This window comes from Anomaloglossus baeobatrachus, chromosome 6 (assembly GCF_048569485.1).
Source record: "Anomaloglossus baeobatrachus isolate aAnoBae1 chromosome 6, aAnoBae1.hap1, whole genome shotgun sequence".
Taxonomy (NCBI): domain Eukaryota; kingdom Metazoa; phylum Chordata; class Amphibia; order Anura; family Aromobatidae; genus Anomaloglossus; species Anomaloglossus baeobatrachus.
Genome location: NC_134358.1, coordinates 504,889,876 through 504,911,544, shown reverse-complemented (window position 1 = coordinate 504,911,544; position 21,669 = coordinate 504,889,876). Strand labels below are relative to the sequence as shown.

The following is a 21,669-nucleotide window of genomic DNA, read 5'->3' as shown; positions in this document are numbered from 1 at the left end:
CCTTGTGACTGGAGCAGTGATTGATCAAAGAAAGTTCACATTGCCGCAGTTCATTGCCACACAAGTATTAGCCAAATTTTACACTAAGAACCTTCATTTTTCTAAGTAATGTATAATCCATATGGCATTTATGCGGTTTAAATTTCATATAATCTATGTTTGTACATGTCTTGGCACTCACAGAGTGCTGCTGTATCCTTTTGTTTGTTTTGTGTAGTTATAGCTGTTGCCAACTGTTCACACTTGCAATGTCTTATTTGGAGATGCAGTTTTTTGTAGTATATATTGATATATTGATGGTGTAGACAGCCTCCTGTTCTGACTGTGCTCTCTGCCCATTAGTCACAGGGTGGTTTTAATTAGTGCCAGTTCTTATCTGCCCATATATTTGTAGATTTTTAGCCCAGGAGTTTCATGACACTAGGATAGGGTCCCATCAAAGAAAGATCCCTTCCCGTGGTTGATGGGCACACAATAATTGGCCAATTCTTGCGCCAAGAACCTTCAGTTCAATAAGTATATTCTATTTAGTATTATTGCGGTTTTAATTATATATTCTAGGTTTGCATATGTCTTGGGGCTTACAGAGTGCTGCTGTATCCATTGTGTAATAGCAGTTGGCACCTGTGCACACTTTGTTTTATTTGGAGATGCGTTTTTTTGTTTGTTTTTAAAGAGGTTGTACCAAGTTTTGAAGTGACCCCTATTCCATGAACTGGAGCTCTGAAAAGCCCCTTGTGAATGAAGCAGTGCTTGAGCATGCGCACTCCGTTTCATTCATTCTTAATGGGAGTGCCGAAGATCAGCAGAAAGCTGTGTGTGGCTATCTCCACCGAGCCCATACGCTATGGGCCACATGGGGCACTAGTGCGATGCTCGCATGACACTCGGCTCGCGCTGGCAGCACAGCAGGAGCCAAGTGCCATGCTAGTATACCTGCGACTGAGGTCCGACTGTGCGAGCGAGCCTCAGCTGCGGGGGGCGGCCCGGCTCTCAGGAGGGGCGGGCCAGCACGGAGGAGGAGAGGGATTTATCTCCCTCTCTCCTCCGTAGCCGGCTATTGCGATTCTCACTCTGCACGCGCGGTACACCGGTGTACTGCGAGTGCAGTGCGATCATTCTCTCGCCCCATAGACTTGAATGGGTATGAGAGAAAAGAGTCTTGCATTACAGTCACACCATGCTGCGATTGTTTTCTCGGTCCGATTAGGGCTGAGAAAATAATCGCTGATGTGCGCTGACACACAGGCTAATATTGGTCCGAGTGGAATGCGAGGTTTTATACTATGTTAGACTATGAATGGAGCAGAGTTGCACATGATAGATAAAACTGTCAAACTTGGTACAACCACATTAAATCTTTAAATTTGTCATTCTTCTTTTATACTTTATAGGAATTAAAGATCATTTTTTCATTTGTTCCTAGATTTCATTAAATGTTACAAATGCCATAAACAGGGCAGATGGAAACTGAAAAATTGAAAGTGGTATATCATACTTAGCTGAGTGTGTATATATATATATATATATATATATATATATATATATATATATATATATATATATATATATATATATATATATATATATATATATAAAAAAATTCCAGTCGCACACTGGAAAACTCAAAAAAATTCTACCTTATAACATAAATGGAGGTATTTAGAATATTATAATGGCCATTGTAATACCAGCCCAGCGCCCCTTCACGGCAACCTCCTTTGCTGGGTTCTACACTAAACTGCATCTTCTCTGGGTTTTAAAAACCTACAAGATCAGCTGGTGAACAAAAAGGAGGCTAATGAAGCGGCCAGGAGCTGGGGTGCAAATCCAGCAAACAGAGCACCACTCCCTGTTATATGCATTATACAATAGAAGAAAACAGAATGAAACAGGGGTTCCCTTGCTGGTTTCCCACGCTGGTACTAACCTGACTTCAAACCGTACTGGCAGCACCTTTACAATGTGAACAGTGAACATGTGAACAATGCGTATCTGGATGGTGTACAAATATGAGCTGCACACTGTGAAAAAACAAAATAAATTCTACCTTATAACATAAATATTATATATATTTATATAGACACACACACACACACACACACACACACTTTTTTTCATTTGGAATCAACTGATTGTTGTACGTATACCCTCTTTCACTTGTAAAGCACCATGGAATAAATGGCGCTATAATAATAAATAATAATAATAATAATAATAATAATAACTGATCTTTTGGAAGAAAAAAAAAGTCATGTCTGTGGTATCACTAGTAGTGTATAGTTACATGTATACTGAAATACAAAGACAACTCACGAGCCGTTATTTGACGGACCAATCAACAGTAAAAAGCCTACGAATGAAAACTTGCCTCTCAATAAAGCCACAAATTAATAGAGCTGCTAAGTAGACTTAGGCTTGTAATGCACTTTAAAGATTAGTGGAATCAATACCGCAGACCTGACATGCCCTGGGGAGCCACAACAAATATTGGTTGTTTGTAGCTATGGAAAAACCAAGGTTAAATTGACTTCTAAATTGAATCAAACAGTAAATCTTGGTGTTACTGGTGATACAGGAGGAAGTTTTGTCTTTTTATTAAAGTAACAATTGCCCATGGAGCACAATTTTCAGCGTGCTCAACATTAGGAGGCCTCAAAAAAAAAAAAAAAAAAGAACTGAAAGCTGCAAAAAAAATGATAAAGCAAAAACATTTCATGATGGTAAATTGTCAGAAACGATCTCCTATGGCATAAGATTCTATGATTGATCCTATTGAAAGTGTGAAATCACTGAGGATGAGCATGTGATACCCTTATGTCACACTAGGTATGGGGAATTACCAAGTGAACGGCGAAAGGGAAGGGAAACCCTGTGTCTATGGAAAGGGAAGATTGTGACCCCTGACCAAACCTACTGATGGTCCCTGTGGTCAATCACTACCCTAGATAGGATCCACACCTATGCGCTGAACTGGATACCTGACCCTAGGTATCCCTAGTGCTTGGCCCTAAATAGGAAAGGATGGGATAAGCTCTTAATCAAACCCATTAAACAGTATAGAAAAAACAAAAAAGGACACACAGGGGGAATATGCATGAAAAACTTATCTACAGATGACACAGGTAGAAGTTCAGCAGAGTTTTCAACAACGATTCCACAGAGGAGTATAAGCCACCTGCTTGCAACCAAGGTTTAAATTAACTGAAAATATCACCAGTCCAAAGAAGGAAGGGGGTATTTAAACACCAAGATAATGCTGATGATCAGCAGCTGGGTGGAAGGTGAGCTGCTGCTGGGTGCAAAAGGGGAGAGATGGATCCAGCAGGAAAGCAACCTATACCAATAAATACTGACAGTGGGACCAATGGAAAATCAGGGAGCAATCTGCGCAGCTGTGACCTTCTATGGCCAGAAACCACATGACTGTCTGTCACCCATGACGCCTTCTTAACAAGTGCGGATTTTACAGTCTAATCACACAGCTTCTAATAGTGCATTGCTAATATCATGCGGAATAATTGGTGCACTTTTTTTTTTTTCTTTAATAGTGGATACTCGAAATCACTGTATTTTTAGTGTGCAGTAACACACAATTTGTACACTAATAAACCATTTCCACTCCACTAACCAGTGTGACATCTCTGTGCCAGGAAGGAGTATACAAGCTGCACAGGTGCTCGGCCATGTAGCTAGAAAGCCAGCTCTGATCTGTAAGTACTAGCAGCATGCTATGGGTGTACTCACTTCTTAGGCCGGAGTCACACTTGTGAGAGACTCGTGCAAGTCTCGCATCACATCACCTAACATGGCCTGCAGCTCTCCTGACAGGAGCATCTCAGCTGCATAGAAATACATGCAGCCGACCCACTCCTGTCAGGAGAGTGTGTGGCCATGCCGGGTGATGCGATGTGAGACTCGCGCGAGTCTCTCACAAGTGTGACTCCAGCCTTAGAGGAGATTCTTCTAGCTAGAGTGCAGTATGCGTGGTATGGTGGCCATATACCAATTTGGGCAGTAATAAAATGGCTTTTAAAAAAAAAAAAAAAAAAGGTCTACTTGAAATAATTCCTGAAGAATACATAAAGTATAAAAAGGCAAATTATTATTTTTTTTTTCCACGTACGCAAAAAAAAATTTTTATTTAGTGTTTCAATTTTTCACTCAGTGTGGTGGAATTTTACCATCCATGTGACGGACATCTATTGTTCCAAAGTGAGCACTAATATATATATTATGAGTGCAAGCCAAAAAATACATACTATATCAGGATAAGGCTGCACATCAAACATAGATAATGGTATAATGCCTCAAGCATATGGAAAAATATTGGAATATACAATGAAAAATGCTACTTGCTAATTTGAACATGTGAATAATGAATTGCATACCTGCCATGAACATTAGGAAAAAGGAGATATTTAGCAATCGCCCCTTTCGGCCATGTTTTTTCCATCTTTAGCGATTCCTAAATATCTCCTTTTTCTAATGTTCATGGCAGGTATGCAATTCATTATTCACATGTTCAAATCAGCAAGTAGCATTTTTCATTGTATATTCCAATATTTTTCCATATGCTTGAGGCATTATACCATTATCTATGTTTGATGTGCAGCCTTATCCTGATATAGTATGTATTTTTTGGCTTGCACTCATAATATATATATTAGTGCTCACGTCAGTTATCCTATTCAGTTATATGTAGTTTTTTTCTGAATGTGAACACAGCTCCGCCCCTTTTGGCCATGTTTTTTCCATCTCCTATATAAGAAAGTCCTTGGTTACCCCTCTCCACCCACAGCAGTTTTTAATTGCAATGAGATGACACACAGTTAGGGTCACAGAGCTAGGGACCCCAATATAGAGATATACCTTGACGAGGTCTTGGGGCTCAGTTACATTGATCAATGCGATTGCTAAATATCTCCTTTTTCCTAATGTTCATGGCAGGTATGCAATTCATTATCCACATGTTCAAATTAGCAAGTAGCATTTTTCATTGTATATTCCAATATTTTTCCATATGCTTGAGGCATTATACCATTATCTATGTTTGATGTGCAGCCTTATCCTGATATAGTATCTATTGTTCCAAAACTTGTGAAAGTTTTTCATGCTTCTAGCAGGTAGTGAAAAAGGCACAGCTCACGGATGAAACATGGCTGGCATCAGTGTGCGGACAACCCAAATGGACGACCTGGCTAGATAAATCGGAACAAAGTCTGACATGTCTCAGGTTACTTTTTGAGGATGGACAGAAAGATGTGTAATTGAGTCGAGGACACCGGACCAAAGTAAGCTTTATAATAAAGATTCATACTGATAGAGGACTGCTGACTATACAGACTGGCCAGTTATTCCGTATTGGGGTGTCCAGACTCTCTTCCTCTTCATCCCATTAATATCTGCTTGCTGAGGGGGTCTGGAGGAATTACATAACAGATGTCTACACTGTATGGCCATTATTATATGAATGGTGACAATCTCTACATTGCTGTGGAATATGATGATCCTATATGCAGAATGCAGCAAGAAATAAAACAGATCAGAATAGAAGGAAAATGTATCCTACTCTCCCCCGCCAGATGATGTTGGAATGAATGAGGGTCCAACACTCAAGATAAATATGCTGATAAAGCTGTACATTGTCCCCTTTGAAAACACGAGAAAATTTGGCCGATCCGCACATACATGTGTATGGGGAGAGAGTATGAATCAATCACTCAAAGCACCCACCTCAAGGACCCCCAACAAACCAATCGTCTGACAAAACTTCAAGAGGACTAACTACCAAGATTCTCTTATGTAGACTTCAGTCTTCTATATTATGTCAGTATTAAACAACTGTTCCGACATGGATTGTCAAAGTAACACCACCAGTCTTATCAGGTCTAAAGGGGGCTTTACATGGTAGCGATATCGATAATGATGTCGCTATCGTGCATACCCACCCCCATCGTTTGTGCGACACGGGCATATTGCTGCCCGTCGCGCACAAAATCGCGCTCCCCCGTCACACGCACTTACCTGCCCTACGACGTCGCTATGGCCGGCGATCCGCCTCCTTTCTAAGGGGACGGGTCGTGCTGCATCACAGCGACGTCACACGGCAGCCGTCCAATAGAAGCGGAGGGGCGGAGATGAGCGGGACGTAACATCCCACCCACCTCCTTCCTTCCGCATTGCCGGTGGAGGCAGGTAAGGAGATGTTCCTCGCTCCTGCGGTGTCACACACAGCGATGTGTGCTGCCGCAGGAACGAGGAACAACATCACTAATGAGAGGTGACCGATATTTGGTTTTAGGACAACCTCTCCATGGCAAACGATTTTTGCCACTTTTGTGATCGTTTTAGGTCGCACAAAAGTGTCACACACTGCGATAACATTAATGACGCCGTTTGTGCGTCACTAACGACGTGACCCTGACGATAAAACATTAACGATATCGTAGCGTGTAAAGCCTGCTTAAGATTTATATATGTAAGCAATTTGTACAATGGGGCCAAATTTACTCTTGAAGAGGACCAACCACCAGGATTTTCATATATAAACTAAAGCCAGTGCTATACTGGAGCCATCATGCTGATTCTATACATGCCTTTAGTTGTGAGATTGGATATATACTTTCTGAAATACAGGCAAGTAAAGTTTGTGAAATGCAGTTATTTGATTGATAGGTGCAAAGGAATATCCAATAGGTGCATCAGGTTTTGCTTGATATTACCGCCCGTCTCCCTGCCTGTCCTTCCTCCCCCCTGTCCTTCCTCCCTCTGTAATAACAGCGATAAAAGAAGAATGAAAAGGCAGCAAACAGGGGCGGGAATAACGAGCAAAACCTGACCCACCTATTAGATATTCTTCAGCATCTACCAATCAAATAACCGTGCATTTTACAAACTTTTCTTGCCTGTGTTTCAGAAACTACAAATCCGATCTCACAACTAAAGGTATGCATAGAATCAGCATGATAGCGCCAGTATAGCACTGACTTTAGTTTATATAGGAAAAATTCTTGTAGTTGGTTTTGTTTAAGAGTAAATCTGACCCATTGTACAAATTGCATACATATATAGATCTTAGACCTGATAAGACTGGTGTTCTTACTTTGACAATCCATGTCGGAAAAGATGTATAATACTGACATTAGGGTGAGCTCATAAAAAGCTAATTTGAACATCATGCAGCAAAGTTTTCAAAAACGGATCATATACTGCCATTTTGATTTGGAATATCAAAGTGAGTACATAGCCCCATCAGGTCTAATAGATCTATATAGTATTTTATTGTGAATAACATGTATTACTAACAGTAGAGGAAGAGCTTTACAGAGGAGTGATGTGTGGCACATCCATATGATAACAATTTATAGAAATTAAAGAAACAGCCGAGTTGGGAAAATATTCAGCACTGAGAATAACTGCGTCAGTCATATTGTTTACATAGACTTTACTCCAGCCTTTGTCTTAAAAAACAAATATATAAGTTGTGAACTAGGTTTTTCCCATGCGGCCCAGCATGTTCTGCACAACATAGCGGTGTAACAGCCAGTGCAGCAATTCCCTCTATTTTTAGGGGTTCTTTTTACTTTACCCTTTTATCTCTCGTTTTCTTTTATAGACATGCTGCTATTGAGTGTAAAACCATGTGAAGTTTATACGCAGCGTGATCAATGACACTATCTGGCGCTGGGATCTCGGGTGGTTTGAAAGATTTTATCAATATTATGACTTTTCATTAAATATAATGATCTGCATTACTGTTCATTTGCAGGCCGCTCCAGCACCGGCCACTAAATCCACAGCAGGAAGAAAAGTGACATTTTCACAGAAGATGTGTCTGAGCAGGAAATAGCTGCCTTCTGTCTGATACAATGTCTATACCCTCACACGCCATATGTGATCAGTTTCTTGTTTAGAAGCCATTCTTTACCAGTTTATACAGGACACTATGGTATATTTACTGGGGAAACAGAAGGGGCAATTTGCCCTGGGCAGTATTACACACAAAGGACATGGAGGCAAGCTAGTTCCAAAGTAATGCATACTATATTACTTAATAGTGTATACTATTACTATACACTAATGTATAATGTATTACTGTACATTATCACACTATACAAATGGATCCTTATATATCATAGAAATTGGATGTAATTATTATACAGTCATATGAAAAAGTTTGGGCACCCCTATTAATGTTAACCTTTTTTCTTTATAACAATTTGGGTTTTTGCAGCAGCTATTTCAGTTTCATATATCTAATAACTGATGGACTGAGTAATATTTCTGGATTGAAATGAGGTTTATTGTACTAACAGAAAACGTGCAATCCACATTTAAACAAAATTTGACCGGTGCAAAAGTATGGGCACCTCAACATAAAAGTGACATTAATATTTTGTAGATCCTCCTTTTGCAAAAATAACAGCCTCTAGTCGCTTCCTGTAGCTTTTAATGAGTTCCTGGATTCTGGATGAAGGTATATTTGACCATTCCTGTTTACAAAACAATTCCAGTTCAGTTAAGTTTGACGGTCGCTGAGCATGGACAGCACGCTTCAAATCATCCCACAGATTTTCAATGATATTCAGGTCTGGGGACTGGGATGGCCATTCCAGAACATTGTAATTGTTCCTCTGCATGAATGCCTGTGTAGATTTGGAGCGGTGTTTTGGATCATTGTCTTGCTGAAATATCCATCCCCTGCGTAACTTCAACTTCATCACTGATTCTTGCACATTATTGTCAAGAATCTGCTGATACTGAGTTGAATCCATGCAACCCTCAGGTTTAACAAGACTCCCGGTGCCGGCATTGGCCACACAGCCCCAAAGCATGATGGAACCTCCACCAAATTTTACTTTGGATAGCAAGTGCTTTTCTTGGAATGCCGTGTTTTTTTGCCTCCATGCATAATGCCTTTTTGTATGACCAAACAACTCAATCTTTGTTTCATCAGTCCACAGGACCTTCTTCCAAAATGTAACTGGCTTGTCCAAATGTGCTTTTGCATACCTCAGGTGACTCTGTTTGTGGCGTGCTTGCATAAACGGCTTTTTTCGCATCACTCTCCCATACAGCTTCTCCTTATGCAACGTGCGCTGTATTGTTGACCGATGCACAGTGACACCATCTGCAGCAAGATGAAGCTACAGGTCTTTGGAGGTGGTCTGTGGATTGTCCTTGACTGTTCTCACCATTCTTCTTCTCTGCCTTTCTGATATTTTTCTTGGCCTGCCACTTCTGGGCTTAACAAGAACTGTACCTGTGTTCTTCCATTTCCTTACTATGTTCCTCACAGTGGAAACTGACAGTTTAAATCTCTGAGACAACTTTTTGTAACCTTCCCCTGAACAACTATGTTGAATAATCTTTGTTTTCAGATCATTTGAGAGTTGTTTTGAGGAGCCCATGATGCCACTCTTCATAGGCGATTCTAATAGGAGAACAACTTGCAAGTGGCCACCTTAAATACCTTTTCTCATGATTGGATACACCTGCCTATGAAGTTCAAAGCTCAATGAGGTTACAAAACCAATTTAGTGCTTTAGTAAGTCAGTAAAAAAGTAGTTAGGAGTGTTCAAATCAAGAAATTGATAAGGGTGCCCATACTTTTGCACCGGTCAAATTTTAATTACGGATTGCACATTTTCTGTTAGTACAATAAACCTCATTTCAATCCAGAAATATTACTCAGTCCATCAGTTATTAGATATATGAAACTGAAATAACTGTTGCAAAAACCCAAATTGTTATAAAAGAAAATAGGTTAACATTAATAGGGGTGCCCAAACTTTCATATGACTGTGAGATATATATATATATATATATAATGTATATATATAATGTATGTATGTATGTATGTATGTATGTATGTATGTATATATATATATATATATATATATATATATATATATATATGTATATATATGTATATGTATATATATATATATATATATATATATATATATATATATATATATATATATATATATATATATATATATATATATATATATATATATATATATATATATATATATATATATATATATATATATATATATATATAAAAAATCATCCCATACCTCAGTTTGGTAATGGGCTCTCAGATAACAGACATTAGCATTCTGTGAGAGGGTGACGTGCTGGCAGGAGAGGAAATGGCACTAGTGATGAGTAGGCACTACCATGCTCAGGTACTGAGTACTCGTTACTAGTGATGAGTAGGCACTACCATGCTCGGTACTCGTAACTAGTAATGAGTGGGCACTACAAGCTTGGGGGATCGGTACTCGTAACTAGTGATGAGTGGGCACTACCATGCTCTGGTTCTGAGTACTTGTTACTAATGATGAGTGAGCATTACCATGCTTGGGTGCTGAGTACTTGTTACTAGTGATGAGTAGACACTACCATGCTTGGGTGCTGAGTACTCGTTACTAGTGATGAGTGGCCACTACCATGCTCGGGTGCTCAGTACCTGTAACTAGTGATGAGCGGGCACTACCATGCTCAGGAGCTTAGTACTCATAACTAGTGATTAGTGAGCTCTACCATGTTCGCGTACTGGGTACTCATAACTAGTGGTGATTGGCTCTGTTCACATCATGATGCATCTCTCAATGTACACTGGCAGAGAAAGGGTCTGACGTACGCCACTGCAGAGACTACAATATATAAAAGTGTAAAGGATCCTAATACTATGACCACTCATCCTGATTTAATGGCAAGTGAGAAAAGCTAATGCCTGTAATCTTCAGGATGACGCTTCCCTGACATTTTACTTCCTGACAGCAATAAACACCAGTGGGCCGAGGCAGACCCTGATGAGGCTGTAGCAGCGCCACGTGCAATTCGGCTAACATGGATTCACATCACTGCCTTCCAAAAAAAAAAGAAAAAAGAAAAACCTTCCTGTTTGGTTTTCTGGTCCTGTAACTTACCCTGATGATCACTTGTAAATCACTCAGGTCCCACTGTTAAGTGCAAAGCTAATGTGAATGTGGCATCCAATATCAGAATCGGAAAAAAACCCCACTGGATTATTGAAGGAATGTCTGCCGTCTCCAACATGCGATGTCAGTGATGTTCAGCACAGAACTCAAATACAAGGTGAATTTCCCTGGTGCAGATGATGTGGCAGAGGAGACCACTAGTAAATTTGTCGGTTTGTAGCATATTTTGTGCTAAGGCTCTGTTCACACTGAGTTTTCCCGTCCATTGAATGCACTTGGAAGAAGCTGTGAGGATTGCCAAACTGAAGCATAAAAAAGTGGTAATCATAAGGCCAGGAATCAAGTGGGTCTATGCCTGAAAAACTGGTGTCTATGGATCCTTTTAATGTACATTACGCATCGGTAGCTTCACAGGTACTGCAATAAATGAACATACAAGACAATGCCTACACTACATATTGGGCTTACTTTCCGAGAACGCTGTAGCCTACAGCTGAGGGTTATATGCAATTTACGACTGTCCAATAAGAATACCCATCATGTCTCACTTATAGCAAATATAAGGAAAACCCTGAACCTTTTGGTGGCTGCAGCACCTGGGAGTGGATACATGGGGATTAGTTTGGCAGGGTCCTCACACTGCAGACCTGATGGTTTATGGTTATTTTCTTTCCTAGACTACGTACAGGCGGCTACAGGAGCAAAAGGAAACCCATCCGACCATGTTTAGGCACTGTCTATTGATCAAGACAAGAGACTTATTAGTGACAACCACATCCCAAATGTGTAGTCACTGCCAAACAAACGTCCTACTCTCAGCTTATAGGATCTGGAACATCCAAAGGCTGATTTTGGTGGAACTGCCCAAATTCTTGATGTACATGTCCTTCCAACTCTACATCAAGAGTAGGCTTGGACATTTAGAATTTCAAAAGCTGATCCTTTCCTTTTCAGGTGAAGAAGCCGCTGTCACAGCTTTTCTCCAGGAGTGGCTCCTTGTTGACATCACATGAATGTTTGGACTGAAAAATATGGGGACGTCGGGAGAGACAGCGATCTGTCATCTGACAAGTGTCATTTTCTGATGTCAAGCGAGCTCATCGTCCGATCAGCGCCGGCTTCCTTCTCCCCACCTTTGGACCAAACAAACAATCAACAGGAAGTTGGTGCAGCCTCTGTGCTCGCTTCCTGTTGATTAACTCATATGGTCCAAAGGCAGGGAGAAGGAACCCGACACTGATTGGACGCTGGGCTCACGTGATGTCACAACCCCATGTAAGCTATGGCACCGCAACCGTGAACACCACTGGAAGGGCGCCGGTATGGGAGGTGAGTATAGGCTTTATTTTTTCACCTGATGGAAACATGGGGAATCAGAAGGGGTTGTCCTAGTAGTGGACAAACCCTTTAAAGCACCCTCTAGAGGTGGCTATTGAACTTGGCCTGATGTGCCCATAGGAGTTTAGAGCTGTACATTAGAAAAACTGAGCTCCAACCACTATTTAATTAAATAATAATGGGACAAACATACTTCGTGGGCTATACTCCAATATAAAAACAACAGTGACTTTTACAAACAAATCATCAAACCATCTATTTCTGCCCTGGAAAGAATCTGTCTGGTAATGTAATTTGACTTTTTTATATCTATATAAAAGAAGGAAATGCTATCATTGCTAAAACTGCTCTGAAATTTGATGTCTGCGCTTGGCCGTTACTTAGGACTGACAGCCCACGGATCACTGACGTTCATTTTCTTTTTCAAAATCAAAGATAAAACGCTTTGTCAGCAAAAATGGCAAACTCTGAAATAAGCTATTGACAGGTCTTCATGCAATCCCATAAAGATCCACTCCAATATTACCAAGAGTTTTGTCAAAAGCTCAATTGCCTTCTCCATTGATTTACACTGTGGAGCCCGTGGGTGATCAGCAGATTAGACGAAACCTAAATACAATATGTACAATTCACTGCGCCAACTACCCGGCACCAGGAACGTGCCACTTACATGTCACAACATAAAAATGTTCACGTTTCACCAATATCAAATCAATAAGATTTAAAGGGGTAGTTCACCCATATTCATTATTGGCCACAACAATATTATGTTGAGAAATAAGGTTTCTCACAAATACCTTATGTTGGCAATAGTGCCTGTGAGCAGCGCTATTGCAGACCGCTTCTCCCCATGAAGTGACCCCCGGGCTCCGTGACCTCGGGGATCTGGTTAGGTCACTTCAACTTCCTGCTCACCTGACATCACCGCGACCGGCCGCAGTCTCTGTGAGTCACTGGGCTGTAGGTGGAGTTTCCCTGCTCATCACAGCTCCTCGTCACAGCGCAGCATCTCCCTGTTCACTCCTCCATCGCTGCAGAGCATCGCAAGCAGGAGGGACGCTGGGCTGTGACGAGTGGTGAAACTCTGCCCACAGTCCAGTCACTCACGGAGAGCAGAAAGTTGATATAAATATATATACTGATAGGATAGCGGCATTGTAATGAAGGGAATTTTGTTTACTTACCGTAAATTCCTTTTCTTCTAGCTCCAATTGGGAGACCCAGACAGTGGGTGTATAGCTACTGCCTCTGGAGGCCGCACAAAGAACTACACTTAAAAGTGTAAGGCCCCTCCCCTTCTGGCTATACACCCTCCCGTAGGAGTACGGATTCCTCAGTTTTAGTACCAAGCAAGAAGGAGGAAAGCCAATAACAGTTTCAAAAACAAATTCAATCCGATAACAAGATCGGAGAACTTAAGAAACAACATGAACAACATGTGCACCCGAAAAACGAAACCCTAAGAACAAATAGGGCGGGTGCTGGGTCTCCCAATTGGAGCTAGAAGAAAAGGAATTTACGGTAAGTAAACAAAATTCCCTTCTTCTTTTTCGCTCCTAATTGGGAGACCCAGACAGTGGGACGTCCAAAAGCAGTCCCTGGGTGGGTAAAAAGATACCACATGAACGGGCTGTCAGACAGCCTCTTCCTACAGGTGGGCCACCGCCGCCTGAAGGACCTGTCTACCTAGGCTGGCATCTGCCGAAGCGTAGGTATGCACTTGATAGTGTTTGGTAAACGTGTGCAGACTCGACCAGGTAGCCGCCTGGCACACTTGCTGAGCCGTAGCCTGATGCCGCAATGCCCAGGACGCACCCACGGCTCTGGTAGAATGGGCCTTCAGTCCAGATGGAATCGGAAGCCCAGCAGAACGGTATGTGTGAAGAATTGGTTCCTTGATCCACCGCGCAAGGGTGGATTTGGAAGCTTGCGATCCCTTATGCTGACCAGCGACTAGGACAAAGAGCGCATCAGTACGGCGTAGAGACGCCGTGCGAGAAATGTAAATCCTGAGTGCTCTCACCAGGTCCAACAGATGTAAACCCTTTTCAAATTGGTGAACTGGATGCGGACACAAAGATGGCAAAGTGATATCCTGATTGAGATGAAAGGAAGAAACCACCTTGGGAGAAAACTCTGGAATTGGACGCAGTACTACCTTGTCTTGGTGAAACACCAGGAAGGGAGATTTGCAAGATAACGCCGCTAGCTCGGACACTCTTCGAAGAGACGTGACCGCCACAAGAAAAACTACTTTTTGTGAAAGCCGAGAAAGGGAAACCTCTTTCAAAGGCTCGAAAGGCGGCTTCTGGAGAGCAATGAGAACCTTGTTCAGATCCCAGGGTTCCAATGGCCGTCTGTAAGGAGGAACGATATGACAAACTCCTTGGAGAAACGTGCGTACTTTAGAAAGCCGTGCCAAGCGCTTCTGAAAGAATACGGATAGCGCGGAGACTTGACCCTTAAGAGAGCTAAGCGACAAACCTTTTTCCAATCCAGACTGCAGGAAGGAAAGAAAAATTGGCAATGCAAATGGCCAGGGAGAAAACCCTTGAGCCAAGCACCACGCTAAGAATATCTTCCACGTCCTGTGATAGATCTTAGCTGAGGATGGTTTTCTAGCCTGTCTCATTGTGGCAACAACTTCATGAGATAAACCTGAGGCCGCTAGGATCCAGGACTCAATGGCCACACAGTCAGGTTCAGGGCCGCAGAATTCAGATGGAAAAACGGCCCTTGAGACAGCAAATCTGGACGGTCTGGTAGTGTCCACGGTTGGCCTACCGTGAGATGCCACAGATCCGGGTACCACGACCTTCTTGGCCAGTCTGGAGCGACGAGTATGGCTCGATGGCAGTCGGACCTGATTTTCCGGAGAACTCTGGGTAACAATGCTAGAGGTGGGAACACATAGGGGAGTCGGAATTGCGACCAATCCTGAACCAAGGCGTCTGCCGCCAGTGCTCGGTGATCGTGAGACCGTGCCATGAAAACTGGGACCTTGTTGTTGTGCCGTGACGCCATCAGATCGACGTCCGGCGTCCCCCAGCGGCAACAGATCTGCTGAAACACGTCCGGGTGAAGGGACCATTCTCCTGCGTCCATGCCCTGGCGACTGAGAAAGTCTGCTTCCCAGTTTTCCACGCCTGGGATGTGAACTGCGGATATGGTGGACGCTCTGCTTTCCACCCACGTCAAAATCCGCTGGACTTCTTGAAAAGCTTGGCGACTGCGTGTTCCCCCTTGGTGGTTGATGTACGCCACCGCCGTGGAATTGTCCGACTGAATCCGAATCTGCTTGCCTTCCAGCCATTGTTGGAAGGCTCGCAGGGCAAGATAGATTGCTCTGATTTCCAGAACATTGATCTGCAGGGTGGACTCTTCCTGAGTCCACGTCCCCTGAGCCCTGTGGTGGAGAAACACCGCTCCCCACCCTGATAGGCTCGCATCCGTCGTGACTACTGCCCAGGACGGGGGAAGGAACGACTTTCCCTGTGACAATGAGGTGGGGAGAAGCCACCAACGCAGAGAGTCCTTGGCAGTCTGAGAGAGGGAGACAGTCCTGTCGAGGGACGTCGAATTCCCATCCCATTGGCGTAGAATGTCCCATTGTAGAGGGCGCAGATGAAACTGCGCGAACGGGACTGCCTCCATTGCTGCTACCATCTTTCCTAGGAAATGCATGAGGCGCCTCAGTGAGTGCGACTGGCTCTGAAGGAGAGATTGCACTCCAGTCCGTAGCGAACACTGCTTGTCCAGTGGAAGCTTCACTATCGCTGAGAGAGTATGAAACTCCATGCCAAGATAAGTCAGAGATTGGGTCGGGGTTAGATGAGACTTTGGAAAGTTGATAATCCACCCGAAACTCTGGAGAGTGTCTAGTGCCACCTTCAGACTGTGCTGGCATGCCTCTTGAGAGGGTGCCTTTATAAGCAGGTCGTCTAGATACGGGATGACCGAGTGACCCTGCGAGTGCAGAACAGCTACTACTGCTGCCATGACTTTGGTGAAGACCCGGGGGGCTGTTGCCAGACCGAAAGGTAACGCTACGAACTGTAGGTGCTCGTCGTGTATGACGAAGCGTAGGAAACGCTGATGCTCTGGTGCAATCGGCACGTGGAGATACGCATCTTTGATATCTATTGATGCTAGAAAATCTCCTTGAGACATTGAGGCTATGACGGAGCGTAGGGATTCCATCCGGAACCTCCTGACTTTTACGTGTCTGTTGAGCAACTTTAGATCCAGGACGGGTCGATACGATCCGTCCTTTTTTGGGACCACAAACAGATTGGAGTAAAAACCGTGACCTTGTTCCTGAAGAGGGACGGAGGTCACCACTCCTTCCGCCTTTAGAGCGGCCACCGCCTGCAACAGAGCATCGGCTCGGTCTGGTGGTGGAGAAGTTCTGAAGAAACGAGTTGGCGGACGAGAACTGAACTCTATCCTGTACCCGTGAGCCAGAATATCTCCCACCCAACGGTCTTTGACACTTGCCAGCCAAATGTCGCCAAAGTGGGACAGCCTCCCACCGACCGCGGGTGTGAGAATCGGAGACCGCAAGTCAGGAGGACGCCGTTTTGGCAACGGTTCCTCCGGCTGGCCTTTTTGGGCGTGACTGAGACCTCCAAGAATCTGAGCGTCTCTGGTCTTTTTGAGTCTTTTTTGACGAGGCGAATTGGGACCTGCCTGGTCCTCGAAAGGACCGATAACCAGACTGACCCCTCCTCTGTTGGGGTTTGTTTTGTCTGTGTTGCGGTAAGGAAGAGTCCTTACCCTTGGAGTGTTTGATGATTTCATCCAAACGCTCTCCAAACAATCGGTCACGAGAAAAAGGCAAATTGGTTAAGCACTTCTTGGAATGAGAATCTGCTTTCCAATGTCTCAACCACAGGGCCCTACGCAAAACAACGGAGTTGGCTGACGCCACTGCCGTGCGGCTTGTAGCGTCAAGAACAGCATTAATCGCGTACGACGCGAATGCCGTCATTTGCGAGGTCAATGGTGCTACCTGCGGGGCAATTGCACGTGTGACTGAGTCGACTCGCGCAAGCCCGGCCGTGATAGCTTGGAGTGCCCATACGGCCGCAAAAGAAGGCGCTAATGACGCTCCAATCGCTTCATAGATGGATTTCAGCCAGAGCTCCATCTGCCTGTCAGTGGCATCTTTAAGTGCCGCTCCATCTTCAACTGCAACCAAGGATCTAGCTGCAAGCCTGGAAATTGGAGGATCCACTTTTGGACACTGGGTCCAACCCTTGACCACTTCAGTGGGAAAAGGGTAGCGTGTATCTTTAAGCCGTTTAGGAAAACGCCTTTCAGGATAAGCGTGAGGTTTCTGGATTGCGTCTCTAAAGTCAGCGTGGTCCAGAAAAGTGCTTAATGTACGCTTAGGGTATCTGAAATGGATTCTCTCGTGCTCCGAAGCTGACTCCTCTACAAGAGGAGCTGGTGGGGAAATATTTAACATCTTATTGATGTTAAATATAAGATCATTAACTATGGCGTCACCATCTGGTGCATCTAGATTGAGAGCGGTCCCAGGATCAGAATCCTGATCAGTTACGTCCGCCTCATCACCCATAGATTCATCTCGCTGGGAACCTGACCATTGAGATGAATGTGAAGGCCCGTCATAGCGAGCCCGCTTAGGCTGCCCGGGGCCATCGTCCGAGTCAGAGTCTTCACCCTGAGGTGTAGATGCCCGTCCCGGAGCTTGAAGCTGAGGGGGACCAGGGGGCAATGATTGCACTGTGTCCGTGGCCTGAAGTACAGGCCTAGCTCGCAATGTGTCAAGAATTTGTGACATAGTGAGAGACATTCTGTCAGCAAAAGCTGCAAACTCAGTTCCTGTCACCTGGACAGCATTCACAGGTGGTACACCCTGGGTCACGTCCAGCAGAGGTCCCGACTGTGCAAGCGCCGCAGGGGCCGAGCACTGCACACAATGGGGGTCCGTGGAGCCTGCCGGTAGAAAAGTCCCACATGCGGTGCAGGAAGCATATAATGTCTGTGCCTTGGCACCCTTGCGTTTTACGGACGACATGCTGCTGGCTCTCTGCAATGTGAGAGAGTCTATAGCCAAAGGGCGACCAGCGCTATGTAATACCAAGTATTTGTCGAAACAAAATACTAAGAATACTACTGGCACAAGAGGGGGTGAGCCCTGAGGGCTGCTTACCGCCCGCTGAATAGCGGGATAAGAGGCTAGAATTCCTTGTCTGGGTCTCCCCGGCTCCCCTCTGCAGCTCAGCGTGTCAGCAGGAATGGCTGCCGGCGTCTGTGGAGAGGGGCGGTCCGTGGGAGTTTCCAAACAAAAGTGCGGGAAACAGTGTCCCGTCTGTGCCGACTGTGAGGGCTGGAGTATGTAAAAACGACTCCAGCCCTCAGCGCTGATGCCTTGGCCAGCGTCCCGCCCCTCTTCTGACTGGCAGGTCTGGGGGCGGGAACGAACGGAAGCAGGCCGCAAAAGCCGGGGACTCGAGTTATCAGCGCGGCCGCCGTAAAAGCGCGGGCCGCGCTGAAGTCCCCGGCGCACCACAAGTGCCAGCCGCGCCAGCGGCCGGCGCGACCGATTCCTAGAAGTGGCCAGCGTCCCGCCCCTCTCCTGACTGGCAGGTCTGGGGGCGGGAACGAACGGAAGCAGGCCGCAAAAACCGGGGACTCTAGTTATCAGCGCGGCCGCCGTAAAAGCGCAGGCCGCGCTGAAGTCCCCGGCGCACTACAAGTGCCAGCCGCGCCGCAGTCCCAGCGGCCGGCGCGACCGATTCCCATAAGTGTGCCTGCTTCAGCGAAGCTGAATGAGGCCATGGCACAAGCGCCGCAGCGCTGATGTCCCCCGGCGCACTACAACACCCAGCATGCTGCGGTGTGGGCGCCAAATGCACGGGGACACAGAGTACCTTGAGGAAGCAGGGCCATGTCCCTGATGTACTCCGCTCCATCCAGCATCTTCTCCAGGGGCTGTAGATGGAGCACGGTCTCAGTGCCTGGAGACCGGTAAATCCCACTTCACCCAGAGCCCTGTAAAAAGGGATGGGGAAGGAATCAGCATGTGGGCTCCTGCCGCCGTACCCGCAATGGGTACCTCAACCTTACAAACACCTCCGACATACAGTGGGGTGAGAAGGGAGCATGCTGGGAGTCTGTATAGACCCTCTTTTCTTCCATCCGACATAGTCAGCAGCTGCTGCTGACTAAAAACAATGGAGCTATGCGTGCGTGTCTGACCTCCTGCGCACAAAGCTAAAACTGAGGAATCCGTACTCCTACGGGAGGGTGTATAGCCAGAAGGGGAGGGGCCTTACACTTTTAAGTGTAGTTCTTTGTGCGGCCTCCAGAGGCAGTAGCTATACACCCACTGTCTGGGTCTCCCAATTAGGAGCGAAAAAGAAAAAACCTTTTAAGATTCGATGTAATGTTTTATAAAGCACTTTTATTCGGCAGCTTGTCATACATGAATGAGCCAGGACTAGTCCGGCGGTAGTCACTTCCCCCAAACACTCTGAGAAAGCCCCTGACTGACATCTTCCACACACTCTACTTCATGGCGGGACTAGGGGAAATCTTGCCTACGTGTCTTAGTAGTCGAACCATGAGACCTAAGACACACGGCATGAAAATCGGAGCAAATGGAATGCGATAAAATATCGCATTCCACTCGTACCAATATTAGCCTATGTCCCAGCACCCATGAGTGATTATTTTCTCAGCCGTAATCGGACCGAGAAAACAGTCGCAGCATGCTGCGGCTGCAATGCGATCCTTGTTTCTCTCACACCAATTCAAGTCTATAGGGCGAGAGACATATCGCACTGAACTTGCGTTACACCGGTGTACCGCGAGTGTAGGGCGAGAATGGCAATATCCAGCAATGGAGGAGAGAGGGATATCAATCCCCTCCCCTCCACAGCGCTGGCCCTCCCCTCCTCAGAGCTGGCCCGCCCCCCGCAGCTGTGGTCCGACCAAGTTCCCAGCCAGACAAATTATAAAATCCTTTATTATTAATACATTAGATATATGCCAATGTATGATGCATTTTTGCATGTCTGCCATTGCATGGGCTCTTTCTTCCTGGCCAATCTGTACTCTAAATACAAATTCTGGGCAATGTATGAATTAGCATTTATAGGGGTTGTCTGAGAGTTTAATACATTAAAGTATCTGCAGGACATGTTATAACAGAGCAAACCACCCAATACCCACTGGTCTAATCCAGCCCCCAATGCTTCAGTGATTCTTTATGGCTCTTGTATCCTTGCACCTCATCATCAGTGACATAGTGCATGTGAGAATCCGCTGAGGTCAGTGTACACACCTCATGTCATTGCTGCTGGAGACCAATAGAGAAGCTGCTGGTTGTTTCATCTTAGACAATTCCCTTTCACATTTAGCATTAAAATTTTCTAATATAAATTAATGTGCCAATATATTGTTCCTGGGCATAAAACCTCCCAGCAAGGCACTTACAGTACACAAGCGAGGTTTCCGGCCTCCTCTGTGGTGACAAGCCCGGGTGCTCAGTGGTGATCACTATTAGAAAGGAGTTTGCACTTGATCAGTGATGGAATCAGGTTTAAGAGCATCACTGAAGGAGTTTGTATTCCTTACTCACGCTTCTGTGGTTTCTTTTTCTTCTGTTACCTTGAAAATTACACTAGTTTTTCTGACTTTCTATGAAATTGGCCTTAGTTTATACATATGGTCAGCAGATTGACTGACTCCCCCCCCCTAAACCAACCAAATAGTTTAAAGGTGAATTGTGACATCCAGAAATGCTATTTAACTGTAGATATAGTGGTATTTCACTGATAAATAACGTTTAAATCCTGTACAGTATAGCCAGCATATTAGAGCAGCGGCTACATAGAGAAAACTAAGGTAAATTCTCCCTGCAGCCGCTTACTTCCAGTCATCGGGGTGCAGCAGGGAGCAGTTAAGAGTTATCGCTCACTATACAGTAAATGTGCCATCATTACTTCCCGCCACTACGATTGACAGCTTTCTTTGCACACATATGTACAGTTTAGACTCTTTTGGGACGGTACACACCTATTAAGAGCAATGCATATTTAGTATTCTCGGTACTCACCTGACTTTGGGAACCATCATCCGGTGCTGTACCATAAGGGTATGGCAAATTGAGGCCATGAGAGTGAAGACCTCCTCGCTGGCAGAATCTCTCCACACCATGTTGAGCAAAGTGTTTGTTTGCTGTTTAGTATCCAATTTCTTTAAGCACTCTTCTGTGATATATTGGACAGACATCTTGCCATCACCCTATGAAAAACGCACATTTAACCAATCATAGCTGTGAATTGTAAACTATGCAAAGACATAACCTACATCCCAGTAAAAATAAAAGATTAGATGA

General features: G+C 44.7%; 1 protein-coding gene across 1 annotated transcript in view; it reads right to left on the bottom strand.

The window, feature by feature from the left end:
• Positions 1-21,669, bottom strand: part of UBE3C (ubiquitin protein ligase E3C) — a 175,560-nt gene that overhangs the window by 99,720 nt on the left and 54,171 nt on the right. Inside the window, exon 11 of the mRNA XM_075315445.1 lies at positions 21,388-21,575. Within this exon, the coding sequence (XP_075171560.1) occupies positions 21,388-21,575 (188 nt within the window). The remainder of the gene's footprint in view (positions 1-21,387; positions 21,576-21,669) is intronic.